The following is a 19,157-nucleotide window of genomic DNA, read 5'->3' on the forward strand; positions in this document are numbered from 1 at the left end:
TGACTGTTGGTTTTTAATTAGTTGCTCTTAAAAAGAGAAGCACAAAGTGGTTGGTTGCCATTTTGGGGGGGAAAGAGGGGTAAGGGGCTGGGGAACAGTCGTAGCTCCTTCATAACAGCTGTGAAAGACCAAGTGTGGAAATGCAGAATACACAATACTTTTCAGTAGGAATTGAGTCAGACTAAAAGTGGAAGCTGATAGGATTTGCTAGTTCAATCTAATTTTCATTTTTAACAGACCTGCCAATGAAACAATAAAAGGTAACAACAGACCAACCAAGATGCCATCTGCTATTACTGTTTGTTCGTTAATGATATGAATCTGTGATGATTTGACCAAAAAGAGGAAAACATATTGTTATTTTAGAGTCTTAGAATTATTTTTCCAATTTTTTTTTCTTTTTCTTTCAAATTAAGGTTGATTTCATTAGACGAGGAGAGCCATACCAAGGAATCGAACTATTCAGGTATTATATATCATGTTATCATAACTCCTTAAGTGCTGTAACACTTGGTGGGTTTTTTGTTTGGTTTGGTTTTTTTCCTCTATCAGCTTCACCCAGCAAATCCCTACAAATGCATAAAACCAAAGGCCAGGAGAATCTGTTAAAGTTAATCTCTTACATGTTACATCCCACTGCATTTCATTCAGTCATTCTCAGACAAGTCAAATAGCTTGTGTTCCAAAGCCTAATTCTTACATGGGGCTTGTACCCTTCAAGAAAGGGATCTGCAGGTTAGTAGATGAGACAAGGGAAGTGTGCCACTTAGCTCACTAGTTTGTTCCAGTCATTAAACTGTAGTCCATCAAAAACTTGATGAATTCAGTGGAACTTTTGCCCAAAAGTCAGGCAATGTCATACTCAGCTGCTGCCAATGACCTTATGTGTTGTTATTACCCAGTGACGCAGCCAGGCTCCAATTGGAAGTGCATGGAGGAAGAAAGGAGGGAATAGATACAAGTGACAGAAAGGGAAATTCTGAGTACATACTAAGAAGCAAGTGCTTGCAGTGAGGGTAGTGAAGTAAAAAGTGGAATCTTCATCCATGGAATTCTTCAAGACAATCTAACTTTTTTTATTAAATTAATGGAGAATAATTTTAATATGTTTTATTCTTCATTAAGGTACTTAAAAGGCACTACATGAAAATCAAGACTACTCTCAAATCTTTATTTCAGTGGGTTAATCATATTGATGTCTTGAACTCACCATCTCATCTTTATTTTTGAAGTTTTTGTTTCCATTGCATTTTACAACATCCCTTTTCAAGTATGAAATGCATAGCTGGACAAGAGATTTCTGGTGTTGGTCTCACCTGTCATGTTTCTAGAAGGTAAAATCACATTCCTGTTTCTTTATCTAAGACGAGCATCCCATTTTGCTGCAACATCAAGTTTGAAGCTGGTATCTGAATTATTTACCAAGACTCAGTTCCTCTTAGTCATAGCTCTCCAGGATTCATCCATCCTTTCTACAGCTTGGCTTATATTCCTTAGTCCTGGAGACGTAACTTACAACTTGGGGGTATTAAATTCTCCTGGCTCTGACTACAGAAACTGAATGAGTGGACTGCCTGACCACCTCTAATAGTCTGTTAGTTGTTTGCACATTCTTTTTCAGGAGTGATTTTGTGTTTACTTCCTGATGACTGCTAAAGCTATTGACTAGCAATGGCTAAAACAGTAATAAGCCTTGCAGATCTAAACTAGAAACACTTCTGCTTTGCAATTATTTCTTCTAACAACGTGTTTTTGACATCTGTTAGTTGTCACATTCCTAATCCATTCAGTATGTTCATTATAGATGTTACACAGTGCTAACTTTTTAGCTGGAAGGCTGTGCAGTGCAAAGTCAAGTTGTTTCTAAACAAATATATTTATTGAAAAAAACTCATCGTTTTATCAAAGAATTAAGTTAGCTGTTTTTTTTCAACTAGGTCTGATTTTCATAAAATCAACAGTAAATTATTAGAGGAGCATTTATTATGCTCACATTCTTTTGCTGGATGCCATATTGAATGGCATTCCATTAATCTTTTAACTGGGAGTAACAGTGATCTACCAGCCTGTAGTAACTCACAGTTACTTGAGTCACTCTTTTTAATTGTGGTTGTTGTTTGGGTGTTTTTTTTTAATACAGGCACAATACTAGGACTTTCCCAGTGTTTTGAAGTTTCACCCATTTTGCAATTAATTAGATCAGATATATCTTTGACAAGATATGTTAATATGTACGGGTACAATATCTGACTTACGTTTTCTTAGATGTTTTCTAGAATCTCAGTTACTTACAGACTGTAAAGTATTTCACCATAATATAAATACCTCCTTCTGTGTTTTCTTCATCACCCCTAATAGGAACTGAAGTGTTTTGAAATATTTCTAACTGGTCTTCTAAATTTTTCCATCTTCATACACCAGCAGGTCTGTGCCATTGCTAAGGTTTTTTTGGTTTTTTTCTTAAATTACCCTGTATATTCTAAAGTCATACAGATAAGTGCTTCTAGTGGGGGAGCTATGTTGCTTCTTAGTTTTCCTCACCAACTACTTCTATTTCATAATTTCCATTTTTTATTGTTTGCTCTGCATTTTCCCTTACTATACTACAGATGCTTTTAAGATTGGCTCCATCATATTTACCACTCAGCTAAGGCAGGCTTTGTGCAACAGTTGTACCTTTTTCATTACAGAATTGTGGCCATTCATATCCCACCTGTCGTGAACTTCTCTCTCTGATTTTCTTTTCCCCTCTCCCAGACAGTTTAGGCTTGGGATTTTCCCCTTTAGCTTTGTGCATTGTGCTTTTATGAAAGGATCATGTATATTTGTTCATGTGTGTTTATCCCTCTCATGTCTACATCAATATCTATGTAGAATGTAATCATATGTGCTCATGGGTTCTTAAATGACCAGCTGATTGTTGTGCTAGTAGCACATTTCTGTCTTGAAAAAGCCTTATGAAGATAATGATACAAACAGCAAGCTGTTCTGTTTCCTTCAGTTCTGAACACACCTTGAATTTTCTCTTGAAGTGGTTTGGGATTCAGTTTTTATTTCACAATAGAGAATTCTATTTCACCTTTCTAGCCTCTTGTGTGAGGCTTCCAGCAGATGGGCCTTCCAGTTCTCCAGTACTGTGGCCAAACCCTTCCTTTGCTTTTAGACCTACAGATTTAATTGTCTAGGAACTAGATTTTCTTAACAGTTAATAAGGGAGAAAAAGGCGTATTCAGCAGTAATTCATCCTTCATGTTTTGCTACATGTCTTAAATGGGGTTAATCACCTGAGGGAGGTATCTTTCTCTTTACTACTAAAGAGAATCTAGATGATTGTTTTGATTCCATGTCTCATCTAAGAAGCTTGCTGAGAATTTAAGCCATGTTTTGTCACCTCTAATAGCCTATAACTCTCACCTCTCCTTTTTACTCCCTGTTGGTCTTACTCCATTTATTTCTCTGCAGGGGAGATGCTGATACTATATCTTGGCTTGGGGTACCTTGGGTGAAGCCTCCTCACTGTTGGCAGAGTTTGTGTCATGAGGAGGACCATATTGTAAGGAAGACAGTTTAGAGAGTGACAAGGTCCGGGCACTTTTTTTGCACTCTCCTGGCCTAAGTACAAACTCCTAAAAGAAAATTCTCTGCTTCTGGTGGACTGCTCGTTTCAGTTGCCTTAGTTGGATGCCCTCAGCCTGGAGAGAGTAGTAGAGAGAGTAGAAGAGAGTAGCAGGCAGGGACTCAAAGGAAGATCTCCCTCAGGTTGTTACTCAGAAATTTGCCTCACTTTGAAATGCTTGTACCTTGGATCTTTCATTCATTGTGACCAGGTTCATTTTAAACATGACTCATTTAAAACATGAATCGCAGGAACCATTCCATGTTGATCTTATGGCAGCGTTGTTTATAAGCATGGTCTCCTGCCAGGTGCAATTTGACGTGTTTATGGATCTCAATTACAGCTGATGATGGCAAGGATGTCATCTCCACGTTACAAGGACATTGTAACCACGCGCAGAACTCAGGTGATGACACTTAAGAAAACTGTTATTACATGTTTACATACTAATTGTCAGTGTACTGCAGATCTTCCTTTGTGGCTTCTAATTTTTCTTTATTTGTTCTTTTTTTTTTTTTTTTAGGTGCTATAGATGAGTTATTAGACCTGCAACCTGAAGAAAATGGTATGATATGATTGTGAATGTCTGTTTCATCTGTTTCATTTGCTTTTCAATCATAATACCCAAGTATAGTTTTAATTTTAGGTCTTAATTTCTTTCACAGTCTGAAAGGTGGAATGAAGTTATTCAGCTGCAGTATTTAAATAATGCTAAAGGAAACTCAGCAGAGGCACTATTCCTGATATTACAATATGAAGTAAACCTTATCGGGGATAAAATATTTATACCAGGTTATTCAAGATTAAAAAGACTGGACTATATCCCATTTGCCCAACTGAAGTAGGTTCCATTGTAAACCTTACCCCTCCTATAACATTTCACAAATATTTCATTTTGGTTTCTTAGTTGTTGGGCTACAACTCTTGGCAATACACTAGTAACCACAAGATTTTGTGTTAAAAATGTACATATCAGAAACAAATAATGTAGTCATCTTAAAACCATGTAAGAACTGGTGACTTCTTTCAGACAGCGTTAATTAAATTCACTGTGCTGTCCTTATACTTCTGTGAGATCCCTGACAGCTCGAGGGGATGCGCTGTTTTACCAGATAACATGAAATATCTGGGTTGAAGTTTTATAAGTTTTCATAAGAAGTCAGTGTTGTCTATAATTTTTCAATTGCTTTTCACTCATATATCTCAGAAGAAGAGTAAAAAAAAGTCAACAACCAAAACGATTGTGGCAACTCAAAAAGCAAACAAAGCAAAGGAAAAAAATCCCTTTGTGATGTTTAGTAGTCATAGTGAGAGCCTTTGGTGTATTTAAAACACTGCCTTCATGGTCAGTAAGAGCATTTGCAAACACCTTGACTTTGGATTTGCCACGGGCACTGTCTTGCACTGGGGGGAAATTGTCCATGTGAGGAATCACCCATGAAGGCAGGCGCCAGGAAAGTTCCTCAGCTGTCTGTAGAAGCAGCCTTAATCTGTAAATAGATTAGGTAAGAATGACTTCTTTTCTGTGGTTAATAAAAAAGATCGGTGCATGTCTGGTAGTAGAATTTTTTTTTTCTGGTTTTCTTTTTACTCAGTTCCATTCCTTGTTGGGCCTTCCTAGTGGAGATACAGATAATACATGTAATTATTGCTCATACAAGCTTAGCTGTGTCACTTAGAACATTTTTTTTCTTAACTTAAACAGTTAAATCAATACAAAAACTGCCGTGGGCTGTCTGCATTGGCTAAGGATGGCTATGGCACTGTTATAATATCAGCCCTTTGTCCTAATTTTGCACATTAACCAACTTTAGGCTAGTGAATATTGTACTATTTTAAGTGAAGCTGTATAGGTAGAGGTACGCTTTCATGTGTGTTTCAGAAGGAAGTCTTTATCATGTGTTACCAACCATCTACTGTTGTAAATATTTTTAGTTTCTCTTCTCTTTTTTTTTTTTTTAATAGCAGCAGAATGAGGTATGTTTACAAAGGGATTGTTAGCCTTGCTAGAGGCTTGTTCAAACAACTACAAAAAGAATATAGTTGCATTGTTCTTTCAGTGTTTTATTGGAAGGTTTAGATTTTTTCATGGGCGTTTATAAGGCTGGGGCAGCATGTGCAGACAGAAAAAAGGATTTTGACTGAAAATGGGCAGTGAAAACAGAAGCAGGAAAAGAAGTAATAGAAGATTTACGGGTAAAGTGAGAAAGTCCCTATCATTCTAGTAATCTAGCAGAGATACCACATGAGTAATATCTCGGTAAGCAAGACTGGTTTCTGGATAACCTTTATTGCAAGCAAGAGTAAAACTTGCTGCTGCTGCTTACTCAGGGCAGCCTGAGCCTGAACAGTCCCCACAGGAAGATTGCTGAGCCACAAAATGTGTCACTGCTCAGATTCCTGGTGGTCATACACCCTGCAGCAAGACCTGACCGCTCTTCACATGTAAAGCTTTATGTTGTATTTGCTCCTAAAGTCAAGATGGAGCTCTTGCAATGGTTCCCCAGATGGAGCAGAGCTTGGCTGTGAGCTGTGCTGCTGCGTTTGTTCCGTTCAGGGCACTTGTGGTTACATGTGGTGTTGGTGCTGTGTCGTAGCAGATCTGCTACAAATGCTGCTCCCTTTGCATCTCCCCCTGCAAGTTCATGAAGGGGCTTCCTGAGAGCAGTTTTGAGGTGGTGATGCCACACAGAGCTCAGAGTTCTTAAGGGCCTTTGAAATAGCAGGTGTGTTTCCCCTGTGGGAGAATTTACCCTCTGTCTTACCTGCTGAATAACTTGGTGTAATTAGAGGTACTTGGACAATGTTAATATTCTTTGCTCTTAATCTGAAGATGGCAAACCAGCCTGAAAATTCATAAGAGCAAATTGTTTTCTGTGGAATTTTAGTTATAGTCTAAGGGGAACATCAGGAGAATTGACGTGTTTCTAATGTTTTTACTTCTAATTTTTAGGCCCTGTCAGGGGTTACAGAGGTATATCAAAATGTGAGTTAGAAAGGAGTTGAATCTCACAGCTGACTAGGGGAATGAATAAAATCATTTTATTGTGTGTTGGTTTATTTGTTTCTTAGCACGTAGGTGTGTGTGCTGACGCATGAGCCTATTTTAGAACACAGTTTTGTGCTTTTTTTTCTCCTCTGACTCAACTTCAACCATTTCATTATAAGTTATTACAGCTGTTACCAGGAAACTTTTCTGAGAAGGCTGCTGAGTTTGAGTAAAATGGCCTGTTGCAAACACTTACTACTGTCAATCTTTTTTCCCAACCCAAAAGGGTTAAAAGCATTTTGTAAGTTGAATGCAAATTGGAGCATTCAGCTTTGAACTTACTCAAACTTTGGAAAACTGAAGTTGCTTCTGTGCCTTACCACAAGTTTGAAACAAACATAATTATGATAAACTGATCTGGATTTCAGGAACACGACATTGTCAGCCTTGTTAACCACCATTTTTGTCATCTGCAGACTTCCACAGTGAAGCTCCAAATGCTTCCAAGTAAAATAACACTTTGGGGCTCCTTGGTAGTTCTTTAACTCTCAAAGTATTTTGGAAAAGGATGATGATCTTGGTCACCAGTTTCATGTATTTGAGATAGCTGTTTAACATTTCTTAAATAGGAAAAAATTGTTTTTAAAGAGCAGTGGCTCAAGTGATCTAAGAGCTTCTTCAGCTGCTGTTCTGATGCTGGAAAAACTAGCACAGGGAATCAGAAGGAAAGTGAGCCCCAATTATTTCTCAGCAGGTTATGAGAAGAAAAAAAAATACTACAGCATTGGTCAGTGTAGAAATCCAATTCTGCAACAGACTAACCTTTTTTACCCCAATAATTAAAGCATCGATCAGAAGGTCATGAGGGAGATCTTAAATCCCCAAGTCTTACTCTTTTTTTTTTCATTTATATCATTGTGGGGTTTTTTTGAGACTTTCATATAATATTTCAAGAAGCAACATAAAAGTAGTATTTTCCAATGATTGAAATATTAGACTGTGCAATGATTTTGGTGTGTTTAATCATACTTTTAGTATTATTTTAATAAGAAGCGGGTCTTAACAGCAGTGAGGTTATCTAAGATAATGAAGAAATTATTTGTTGCATAAGGTATAAACCCAGATTTCCAAGAGAATTGAGTCTAAAAAGGAAAACAAATATTCATGCAAAAATATTCCATCTCACTTAACATACCTAGCCTAGACAGGCTATGTCTGAAACAGTTCCTTCTTTACTTCGTCTAAAAAAAATTTATCTTGACTCTCTTGTTCTGAGACAGCTTCAAAGGAAAAGTTTGTGAGATCTTTGGAGCCAGAACCTGGTGATAAGGATGACATGGTATTACTAAATGAGATCCTCAACGCCTCCTCCCTGGATGAGGGGGAATTCAGCAAAGAGTGGACAGCTGTTTTTGGACAGGCTGCTGATCTCACCATGAACTCTTCAGCTAGAGATGGGGAGAACGCTTCATCATCTGCAGTACCAGCACCATCAGGCTACTTGCCCTCACAGCTGCTAGACCAAAACATGAATGACTTGCAGTCATCCTTACATGGTGAGAGCTCATCTTGTTCTGTCAGTATGTTGGGGTTAGGGTTTAAAGTATGGTTTTCTGGTATGTAGAAGTGTGGTGAAAGTTTATATTGTGCCACGGCTGCAGAAGTTGTGCCATGAAATTAAAGTGGAGTATGGCCTGGAGAAAAAACAGGAATAACTTACTTGTTTTTCTAGCCCTTCTCATTCAGTGTTTGAATGAAGTACCCAAAACCTAAAGTCAAGATTACTGTCTTGATTGTTTTCATTGAGTTTCTTAAAATGTTCTGTGGAACTTGGAGATCTTTTTTTTTTCCTGAAATAGAAAATATGTTTGTTTGAGTGGGTTTTAGTGATTTAATCACAACTGCTGTCTCTCTAAGGGGCCAAGGAACGAAAAATGATTACTGTATTTTGTCTGGGGATACTATTTTTAAACCATGTAGTGAAAATCGGTTGCGCTCTTCTTCTTCCCTTCCCCCCCCCCCCCCCCGAAGCATCCTATACCGTTGCATGTCGGGATATGGGTCAGGTAGAATGGGTTGTCCCATCCTAGCAACCATATAGGTGGATTTCTCTTGCAGGCTGGCTACTGATGCAACTCTTTCTCTCCTCTTTCTTCTGTGCAGTTAATTCTCTTGGCTTTTCCAAGCTACTGCTGGGGAAAAGAAAAGAGGGGAACTAGGGCAGAGCTTTCCTGCTGCTGCTTTGGCCTTGAGGAAGGAAGGGAGGGAGGAAGGCATGCTGGTGATGAACAGCCAACAGCACCTACCTTTGTCCTCCCTGCAGTCTGGCTGGATCTTCTGTAGGGCTTTGCAAGCTGGAGGGGACCTTGCCTTTTTGGGCTCTGTCCCAAGTCATTTAAATCTCACTTGGGGAAGAGCAATATAGGAAAGAGTAGCAGACTGATCCTATCCTGGAGACTATTTCTTGGAACTCATGCAGCTGGAAGAGTCATACGTGATGTAAAATGCCCTGTGACATTTTGGCAGGAATAAGAAAGTCAGGTTTATTTTATAATTAATACAGTTACTATCAGCACCCCTAGAGCAAGATACCTCGGTTCATTGGCTTCAGCACTTAGATGAAAAATGGGAGAATGAAATTTGTAGTGATGCACAGGTTTAGATGTATTTTTTTATAAGGTACATGATTTTTAGGCAAATTGATAAAAATAGCAAGAGAATTATTATGAGATTGGTTTTTTTTCCCCCAGCTTTACATATTTTAAAATATAATTTACATTTCAGTGTAATTTCCATTTTTCTAATGTAAATGTGTTTTTAAAGGAAAAGTATTTTTTAGGTATAAATAGCAAGCAGAGTTATGTGTCCTTTCTGAGGTGGCTGCTAGCTTTCATTTGCACTGGGACTGGGTGCAGTGTTAGAGACTTCAAAATCAAAATTCAGTAATGTTGCATTCAAGGAATACTAGACATTGAAAATCTGTTCCAGTCAACATGGTATCCCAAAATCTTTTTGAGTAAAAAAAATAATAAAGGGTAAAATATGTGGATGTTTTCAAATGGGTTTCCAGGGTTTTGGCAGAAGGTTGTGGTAATTGACATTAATTGTGGCATTTGAAAAGTCAGGGCTAATTAGCTGAGTGAGTGTATCTGAAAATAATCTTTCTAAGTGTTTTGTTTCTTGTTTTATCTTTATAAATATTTACAAGTTATTGGTTTCCTATTTTTTAAGAGAAGATGAAATTTGGTCCATTTTATATCTTGTAAAAATTCAGCTTTTATCTTAAACTACATTTCATTTCACTTCACTACTTTTCTTTCAGAATTTGACCTTATCATTAAATGTGGGAATAGAGACTTTTTTAAAAAAATGCTAACGGGAGTATAAGCATACTTAGACATAAAAGTTGGAAATATTAGAATATATGAATTATATTTTTACCGAGGACTTGTGATACATCTTCTGCATTTTTTTTCCCTAGCTGGTAGGATTACTTAATAATTATTCAGTGTGAGGTGCTACACTGTAACCCCAATGTTGCATACTTCCTGTGTGAATTTGGCCTTAAGACCATAAAGATTCTTAAAACTCACATGCTTAACTTTAGGCACATTAACTTTTCTATTAACTTCAGTGGGATTACTTACTTATTTTACGTTAAGCACACTCATAAATCTTTGGGGCTTTGTTTTCTCTCTGCCTCAGATCTTAATCTGTAAAACAGGCACAATGCTATGCAGGTTATAAACTGTTACGGTCAGGAATTCCCAGCTCAGAGTTTTCTCTGGCTGTATTTTTAGGCAGGATCCAGCACAATGGGCCTCTGAATTGCTATGGGGCTACCAGGTGCTGGTTTAAAATACATATAAATTTGTGTGTGTGTAGATTTATAATAGAAACAAAGCATGTTCCCAATGTATCTTTTAGATTCTCCTCCAGATACAGCTCTGTAGTTCAGTTGCCTTTCTACATTTTCTGAGGGAGCATTGGCTTTCTCTTTTCATGGTGTTTATGGCCTCATTTACTTACTCATTCGTACCATTAAGGGCTCCTCTTTATCTTCCCTACATGTGCATGTATTGTAGCTGGTAAGAATATGCACAGCTCACCATTTCCATTTCTAAATTTAATTGTTGCAATGTTGGTGAAGATGCTTGCTGAACAGCAAGCTGTTTGGTTTCCTTGCTGTCTTAACAATAAGCTTTTTGTCTGGTCACGTAACAAAGCCATCCTGTGAAAAGGCAAACCAAAATAGGCTTAGGTCCAACAACTGCTTTCAGACTGATAGGCTGCGGTTTGGTTTTGAAAGGCAAAGTTGTTCTCTGTAGCTCACTAAAAATATAATTCATGAAAGTATTTAACAAAAATTCCATGTCAGTCTTTCTGACTAGATCACGAATTTCATTATGAAAGCATCACATATTTTCGGGAGTGTATTTGGTTGGATTTTTTGTTGCTGTTGTTAGGTTCCTCTTGTTTTCTGGGTGGCTCTTGAGCTACCTGCGTTCCATTAAATGACAGTCAGGCCACAGCGTGTGGTCACAGATGTGCTGCCCCACCAGGCCTTGGTCCAGGAACTCAAAAAGAGGGAGGGCTCCAAAGGAGTTCACAGATGTGAAGTGTTTTGCTCCCTGACCTGCCAAGCACACCAGTGTAAAGGAACATCAGTGATGTCGCAGGGACTCAGATCCTGATCTTTCAGAAGCCACTGGGACTTGCACAGAAAGTTTCTGGCAGAGCTCCCATTCATTTCTGTCAGATTAGGATTTGGCCCCCTTTGTTTAAGCAGCTGAATTTACCTGTTGTCATTCATTGCCATATCAAACACTTTCTCACAATGCCTGTCCAAGCACACAAAAGCATTGCTGTCTACTGTAGTTGTGTATAATGTCCTCTGCCATTCTGGTATGTAACACAAGCAGAGAAAATGCCTGGAAAAGAATGTCATTCTGAAGGGGTAATGCCATGCTTTCCATTATTTATCATTCAGATTTGCTTATTTGAAAGATAAAACTCTAAACCCTCACTTTCAGAGGGAACAGGCTGGTTCACAAGCCTTTATCACCTTTATCTAGAGCAAATACATGTGAGCACTCTGCATCCAGATTTTGAAGAAGCTTTTGGTTAGTTATAGAGATGCAGAGGATGTTTGTGGCTTTAAATTTCCTTCCTAATTCATGTGATTTTTACAGAAAAACTCTTCTTACCTCTTTTCATAACACAGCTTGAGCTTTAGACCTTTTATAGGCAAGGTAAGATCAGACAGTGATGAGAATAATCTACTTACTGAGAGAGAAGGGTAGAAGTGACTGATGTGGTTGCTGCATTACCTGTCAGGATGCTGGGTGCCAATATCTGACAGGGCTCCCAAAAGAGCAGAAAGTAAGGGGAGTAAGGACTAAAAGAGTAAAAAAAAGGATGTGAAAGCATAAACTTGTAGAAAAAAAGAGACTGAATAAGGAAATGGTAACTGGGTGCATAAATGAGCATCCTGTTTGTGATATGGCCAAATTAGATGGATAATTGACCAGGCCAAACTTACAGAAGATACTAATTAAATTAGAAATACTGTCTCCAGTCCTCTAAATGTAATAAAGGACATGAATTTAAATATCTTAAGCAAGGGACAAATATTGTTTTGGGTTTTTCCTAATTTGTTTCTGCAGTATACTACCCTTAGTTCCTTTTGCCAGCCTGTTCATCTGGCCTCATTAACTGTATTTATCATTACTCTTTTGTTGATATAGAATATGCATGTAAGAACAAAAAATTATTTCACTTTTTCCTGCATAGTTGCTCTCTTCTTGGTGAGAATCTCCTTTCAAATACAGAGCAAAAAGAAACACTGCATTAAAATTTAGTTTTATATTAACTTGAGGTAATTAATCTTGAATTTAATTCTTCAGTGTATTATCTTTTTTTCCAGAATTCCTTCAAAATTAACTAAAAATTCTAGGGTCTCTAAATAAAATTTTGTCTGAAACAATGGATGAAATCAAAGTTTTTGGACTTGGAAAAAATGTTTATTTTGTGTGGTATTTCCACCCAGATGTAAGTGATTCTTTTCCCTACAGCTGTGTTCAACTTGGTTACTGAACTGGCCTTTCTGTGAATGAGTATTAACCGTGATTCAATCAGAGAAACAAAAACCTTTTCTAGCCAGGTGAGAGGTTTGAGAAGAGTATAGTTGCCTGAAGCTGGAGATGATGAAAGTGATCTACAGATCCTCTCTTGCAGAGGGTGTTGCTCCTGTGCAGGTCTGACTGCTGACTTTGTGTGTACAAGGACAGATGTGAATGGCCATAAACTGGCCATGCTGGTAATAAACTGGTATACTGGCAATACTCGGCTCCTCTGTCTGATGCTGCCAGACACTGGGGTGTTGGGAGTTAACAAAGTAACTCCTCATGCTAATGCTGCTGTATTGCTGAATTTCAGGATGGGCAGCCAGCAGTGTGAGCCCACCATCAATTCCACAGCCAGCACAGAAACCACACTGCCTGAATGTGAATGATGACAAGACGCCTGTGAAAGGTGATAGTCATGTATTTTTTTCAGTAACTTGGCTTTTCCTTTTTAACTCTTGTATCTTGTATGTTGTCTCATGTCTTCTCAGTTACTGTAGTAACAGAACTTCTTTTTGTAGTAGCTACAGCTCGACCTTGTGCTCCCTGATTATTCTGTTTCACCTTGATTAGTTGTATGATATGTGTGTGTATGTATATTTTCGGTAGGCTTAGTGCTAATAGCACGTCAAAAGAGTAATTTTCTATATAACAAAGGAATTGATGCTACAGTTTCTTTTATGTACTTTAATTTTGAGTCACACAGAATAGCATCCGCATGCACTTTGTCTGAGCTAAACAATGTTTTTAAGCTCTAAGATTTAGCATTGTGGCTAAAATACAGGCTGCTGATAAGGCATAAGAGCCCTAATTGAAATTTTTTTTGATAAACATACATGACATCAGTAATCATCTGTTTAAAAATTCAGTTGTTGCAACTGAGCCAAGAGTCCATAGTCCTGCCATCTACTGAGAAAAAGGTCTGCTGATTTTTGACTAGGATTTTCTGGAGAACTGAACCAGAATTACGTTGAATTTCATTGAATTCTGTTCCCAGTTTATAGACAATTCTGTGCGTTCTGTGCTTCACATTTGATGATACAGAAGAAAAGGGTGACATATATTCCTTCTCCTGAGATTTTTCAGCTCAGCAGAAGAAAACTAAAAGAGGGTTAAGGTGTTCTGGAAACCGTTTTGGAAATCAGTGCGATTTTGCAGCCACAGGCCTGGCACCAACAAAAGAAATGGCCTTCAGCTATTTGGAAATCTGTGGTTCTGAAAGTGTCAGGTACCAAGAGGAGTGTCATGTCAGGCAGAGCCTATTTTGTCTGTAAATTCTTTGTGTTGCAAAGAAAGCTTTCATGTACCATTGACTCTCTGAGAGAAGAGCATATCTTATTTCACTATCAGTATAATACATGTTGGGCATAGGGCCACAAAAACAAAGCAAGTGGAGACGTACCTTCTTCATAGCAGCCCAAGTTGTTACTGCTTTCACCTGAACATCTGCCCAGCTGGAATAAAAGCAGGCAGGAGACCTCTGTGAACTACAGATATCAATGTGGACACAGAGGTGCAACAGTCCAGCTGCTATTGGATATATTCCCTATTCACATTTCATCTATATCTATCAGAATTATACTAGAAGCTGTACTGGGGACTGCCTATCAATTATAACCCCTTTCGTTCTCCCTCCAGCCTTCCCACTAAAAGTTCATTCCAGATGAGAAATGACCTTGTTGGTTGCATACAGGGGAGACAGAACAGTCACATGAATTGGATTTAGGCAAAGGAATTTGAGAGGTTGAAAGTAAAATTTGCCTTCACTTTCCTTTTCCTTGTTTGCAGGCATGCAGGGGCACACTCAGATACCCTTCATGAAACAAAGCTAGATAGAGTGAGATTGTTTCTATTTCTAGTTAAAGTGTTCCTATACTTATCAGGGCAGGAGCCATATAAAATACATAGCAGACATGTAAAACACTCATTCTTACTAAAGTTCTATATTCTGACAGTGTTTTAAAATGCAATCACTCATTCTGATTTTCTTGTAAGAAGTGCCCTTGGTAATAAATTAAACAATAGCATGGCATTTGTTTGACCTCAGTCAAACATTCAGTCAGTTTTGTTTTAAAATAGCTGACAAGTCTGTGCATTTCTTTTTTCTTTCCTTTTTTTTTTTTTTTTTTTTTTTTTCCAGAATCTACAAAGGCTTCTAAAGACTTGACTGCTTGGTTCAGTCTCTTTGCTGACCTTGACCCATTATCCAATCCTGATGCTGTTGGGAAAACTGATAAAGAACATGAATTGCTTAATGCATGAGTCAGCTGCCTCTGGTAACTCACATTCTTCCCTTCATCAACACTATTTTGGAGTTTAAAAAAAATAAATGAAAATTAGTATGCTGTCGTGAAACTATAAAGTATGTGCCATGATAATAAAATTAAAGGGAATTAATCCCCTTTTCTATAGGTACAGTTACTTGCTCTTGTTTTGTATAAAGAGTTTGCATTTATTTTCTATGTGGACTTACAAAAATGAGGTTAAGAATTAGGGCAGATTTCTTGCCAAATTAGATTGTCTGCTGAAACACTGTCTTTGCCTGGGGTGATGTGGAGCTAACACCAGAGTGAAATACAAATTGGAAACCTATTTTTTTATAATGTTTCTTGAGCAAATTAAAAAAAAAAATCATGTAACTGAAGAGGCTGCATGAGTCAAACATCTATCATGTATATAATATATCTATTACTGCTGTGTTAAAATGTCAACTAAATTGGTTTTGTTAGTACTCACAGTTGAAAAACCTGTACTGGAGCTAATTATTGAAGAAGTAAATTTGGGTTTGTGCAGCCACTGAAATTGTGCCCTTTCCAATCTAACTTATTTAACAAACTGCACTACGTAAAGAGAAGCCATGCCCAGGGGGCTTCTTTTTCTGAGTTTTTTCTCCATTGCGCCAACAGAATTTGCACCTGTTTGCAGAAGTTTCTTGGAACTGATGCTTTACCATGCCTTCAATCCATTTCTGTTTCTGTTCTGAGAATTTTTCATCCAGTTTATTTCTGAAGCATGTGTTATTTTAAGCTTGTTGTGACATTAACTCTTTAATAAAATGATTTTGACAAAAACCACAACTTTATTCCCACTGGAATGCTGTTGTGCTGTTGAATTGATACATAACAAGCAGCTGAAGATAAAGATGACCAGTTTGTAGACAGTACTGAACCCTTTGTTTCTGAATGGCAGTCCAGTAGGAAGGACAGTGAGAAAATTTGAACTCAGTGTGGTGCTCTGCAAAAGAAGGGCAAAAGGCTCACAGAAACATAAAGGTTGGAAATGGCCTCCAAGATTATTGAGTCCAACCTTGGAACAAACAGTTCCCCTGCCAGCTAAACCACAGCACTCAGTGCCATGTCTGGATGTCTTTTGAACACTTCCAGGCATGGTGACTCCTCCACCTTCCTGGGCAGCCCATTCCAATGCCTGGCCACCCCTTCAGTGCAGAAATTCTTTCAGATGTCCAACCTGGACATCCCCAGATGCACCCGGAGGCCATGTCAATAGCCAGTTAAGATCACAAGCTCTATGTGCTGTATAGGACCTTCTTTACAATTTATTATATTCAACCTTTTTTAATTTGCTTGATTTTCCTTTTACATTGGTGAAGCGTTTCACAACCTGTACATTCAGTTAATCCCTGCTTCATGGTCTAATAGGTAACTAAGTACCTGGGAATAACTATATAAATGTACAAGTTCACCAAACTGGCCAACTTCTTGAGTGCGGAGCAGAGCACCATTGCATGTGTGCACTGAGCAGCAGTAATGTGGATTTGGTGCCTCCTGTCTAAAAGAGTCGGAGGGTGGACTGACCAGAGTTCATCAGGCTCAGTCCTCAGCAAGCTTTAAACACTCCCCTTCAAACTGTCTTGTTCATTATCCTATCCCATAACCTGGAAGTGTCAAAGTTCTTCAGTTGTTGCCAGAGAGGTTCTTCAGATGCTTAGCATTGGATTTTCACGTCTGATGGGAGAAGATGGTCTGATCTTCTCTTTGCACAGTCCCCAGCCCAGCTGGAGCTCTGAGGTGTGTAAGACCTGGAATCTGATGTCAATGCCATACTCTTTCTAAAGGTAACACTTGGTTGCTTCCACATTATTTGTTACCCTTCAGTACTGGCAGCTCCTTGCTCAGTGAGCTGCCTTTTCTGCACTCTGTAACTTTATTGAGCACTAAGAGGGGGCTGAATTCACAACTTTGGGCTGCAGTTCTGGCAGTAAATAAGACATCTACAAAGGGGATGAACTGGGAAATACCTAAGGTTTACACAGGGTTCCACTTAGTCTCTGAGTACAAACTAGCACTCCTAAGTGTGTTTGCCTGAAACCCTCTTCATCCCAAGCTGCAATTATCTACAATACCAAAAATGTTAGTGTCAGGCGCTCGAGGGAGAGCCAGGCTGCTCTTCAGCCCAGCTGGGTTACCACAAAATCATTAAACAGATTCTTGCAACTTTAAGCAAGTCTGAGGTTGCTAAATTTGCTGTGGATTATATTTGTCTGGATAGTTTCTAAAACACTTGTGGACAATCTACTCCAGCATTTTTTTGTAGCTGAAGCAGTTAGGTGAAAAGCAAAGGGGAGGCTGTATTGAGTTCAAAACAGCCAATTAACTGTTCCTAAAGGCTCAAAAACTGTTTGTTCTTTAGGTCACAGATTCTAGGTTTCCAGGATTTTTAAAAAAAAAAAAAAAAAAAAAAGCCAAAACAATCAAAACAAAGCACAAAAACCCAAACTCCTGTCTTGACTGGGACAATTAAGGACATTGCAGAGGTTCAACTAATGATGTTCTAAATCCTTATCCTGTTTTGGGGTAGGAAAGCATCAGAATGATCATCCCTTTCACACAAGGCAAACCACATGTGCAGGGTTTTTTCCTTGCCCTCCACCTCATGCAATCTGCACTACCAAATAGTTCATATTTAGCATTGATTTCTTATAATATGTAACTTTTGAAATTACTTAAGCTTTGAATCATTTGCAATGCAATTTTTTCGCACTTTCAAATGAAAAAGAAACAAACCAAAAAACAAGCCAGAGTTACTTAAAATGTAATTGATTTTGCTTGAAGAAAAGCAAATGAAGTCCCTGTGTACAATGCATTATCATCATAAAGATTTAGTGAAGTTGAAAACGAGAGCAGGAAAGCCACCATCCTGCAATTAGACATTGTTAATGCAAAGTACAGACTTACAAACAATACTTCCCTACTACTAAAGAAGTATAGTAGTAGAAAGGCACATGCTCAGCAGCAGCCTGAGCTGTGGAGTCACTCCCAGGCCAGCGCCACTGAGAGGATTGTCTGTGCTGTGCTTTCAGGCTTGGGACAACAGGGCACTTCACCATCCTGGCAAAATTATGGATTGATTTTTCTACACACATAATGTTCATCTTGATTTAATATGCTTCATTCCAGTTGCATATTCTGGTTCAGTAGTGGATTGTTTTAAAATAAAAACAGCTGCAGAACCCCTGTGGCAGATGAAAACAGTGGCAATTGATTAGCTGTCTTTATTGTGAAGTTTATTAAATTTCATGTAATTGATTCCGATGATTCAAGATTTCTACAAATCTCAGAGCAGCTGCTTCAGAGGAATTGGACTGTGACCCTGGCAATTGAACAGCTCATAGAGAAAACGAGCAAGTAACTTTTAAAAGTAATTTTTCTGGCCTTCTGAAATGACCATGGTTTATTTCAACTGAGTAGAATAGGACTTACCTTGTTCCTTTCTGCTGTTCCCATATCCAACAGTGCATGGGCATGACGCTGATGTACTTTGAAGCAGGACCACTTGGCCACAAGCAGCCACCTGCCTTCCCCAACTGTCCTTTTAAACTCCCTTCAAACATTAGGAGCTGCATGTGCTAGGAAAAAGTGGGACCACCTGAGCAACAGGGTAACCAGCAAGCAGCTTTGCTCCAAGTGGGAATACAGGAAATGTCATGGCCTACAAGCCCTGACAGGATCTGAGCATGGAAAGGCTCAGCAGAGTAGGTGGTTGATGTGAGGATGGAGCACCCAGGTGCTGGCACCATGCCGCTTTTCCTGGGGCCTCTGATGACTGCTGGGTGTACTGTCCCATTTGGCTGTTGAGGCTATGTGGGGTCAAATAGCCCCAGAGCACAGGAAGGGCAGCTGGAATATCCTGTCTTCTCTCAGTGCAGTTCCCAAAGATGATCAGAGGCCAGAGCAGCAGCAAGAATGAACATGGTATAGGTGCAGCTGCCAATACTGGGTTCCTCCTCTTTTCTTCAAGCTTCCTTCCAAGCACTTATTGTAAATCCCTCTCTGGTTAGCCTACTTTTACAACTTCTGCTCCTTGTAAATGTCTTATTTTTAAACAAGCCACCATACGGGGGAGGCAGGAAGCAGAGCAACGATCGGGCTTGCCAACAGCCAAGCAGCAGAGGCTTTGCCTCAGCTGA

The 19,157-nt window shown here is 38.7% G+C and overlaps 1 protein-coding gene across 6 annotated transcripts in view; it reads left to right on the forward strand.

Annotated features, from left to right (window-relative positions):
* ICA1 (islet cell autoantigen 1) overlaps window positions 1-15,799 on the forward strand; it is a 64,919-nt gene extending 49,120 nt beyond the window's left edge. For 5 of the 6 annotated variants that reach the window (XM_066196812.1, XM_066196829.1, XM_066196805.1 and 2 more), the window contains 6 exons: window positions 417-466; window positions 3,960-4,022; window positions 4,140-4,181; window positions 7,886-8,161; window positions 13,044-13,139; window positions 14,871-15,799. In XM_066196812.1, coding sequence (XP_066052909.1) covers window positions 417-466; window positions 3,960-4,022; window positions 4,140-4,181; window positions 7,886-8,161; window positions 13,044-13,139; window positions 14,871-14,992 — 649 coding nt within the window. In that variant the 3' untranslated portion in view covers window positions 14,993-15,799. The remainder of the gene's footprint in view (window positions 1-416; window positions 467-3,959; window positions 4,023-4,139; window positions 4,182-7,885; window positions 8,162-13,043; window positions 13,140-14,870) is intronic. The other variant, XM_066196821.1, reaches the window with a different exon arrangement.
* Window positions 15,800-19,157: the final 3,358 nt, after the last annotated feature.

Source organism: Chamaea fasciata, unplaced genomic scaffold (assembly GCF_029207755.1).
Source record: "Chamaea fasciata isolate MVZ Bird 193981 ecotype frontalis unplaced genomic scaffold, bChaFas1.0.hap1 SCAF_1, whole genome shotgun sequence".
NCBI classification, from domain to species: Eukaryota; Metazoa; Chordata; class Aves; order Passeriformes; family Sylviidae; genus Chamaea; species Chamaea fasciata.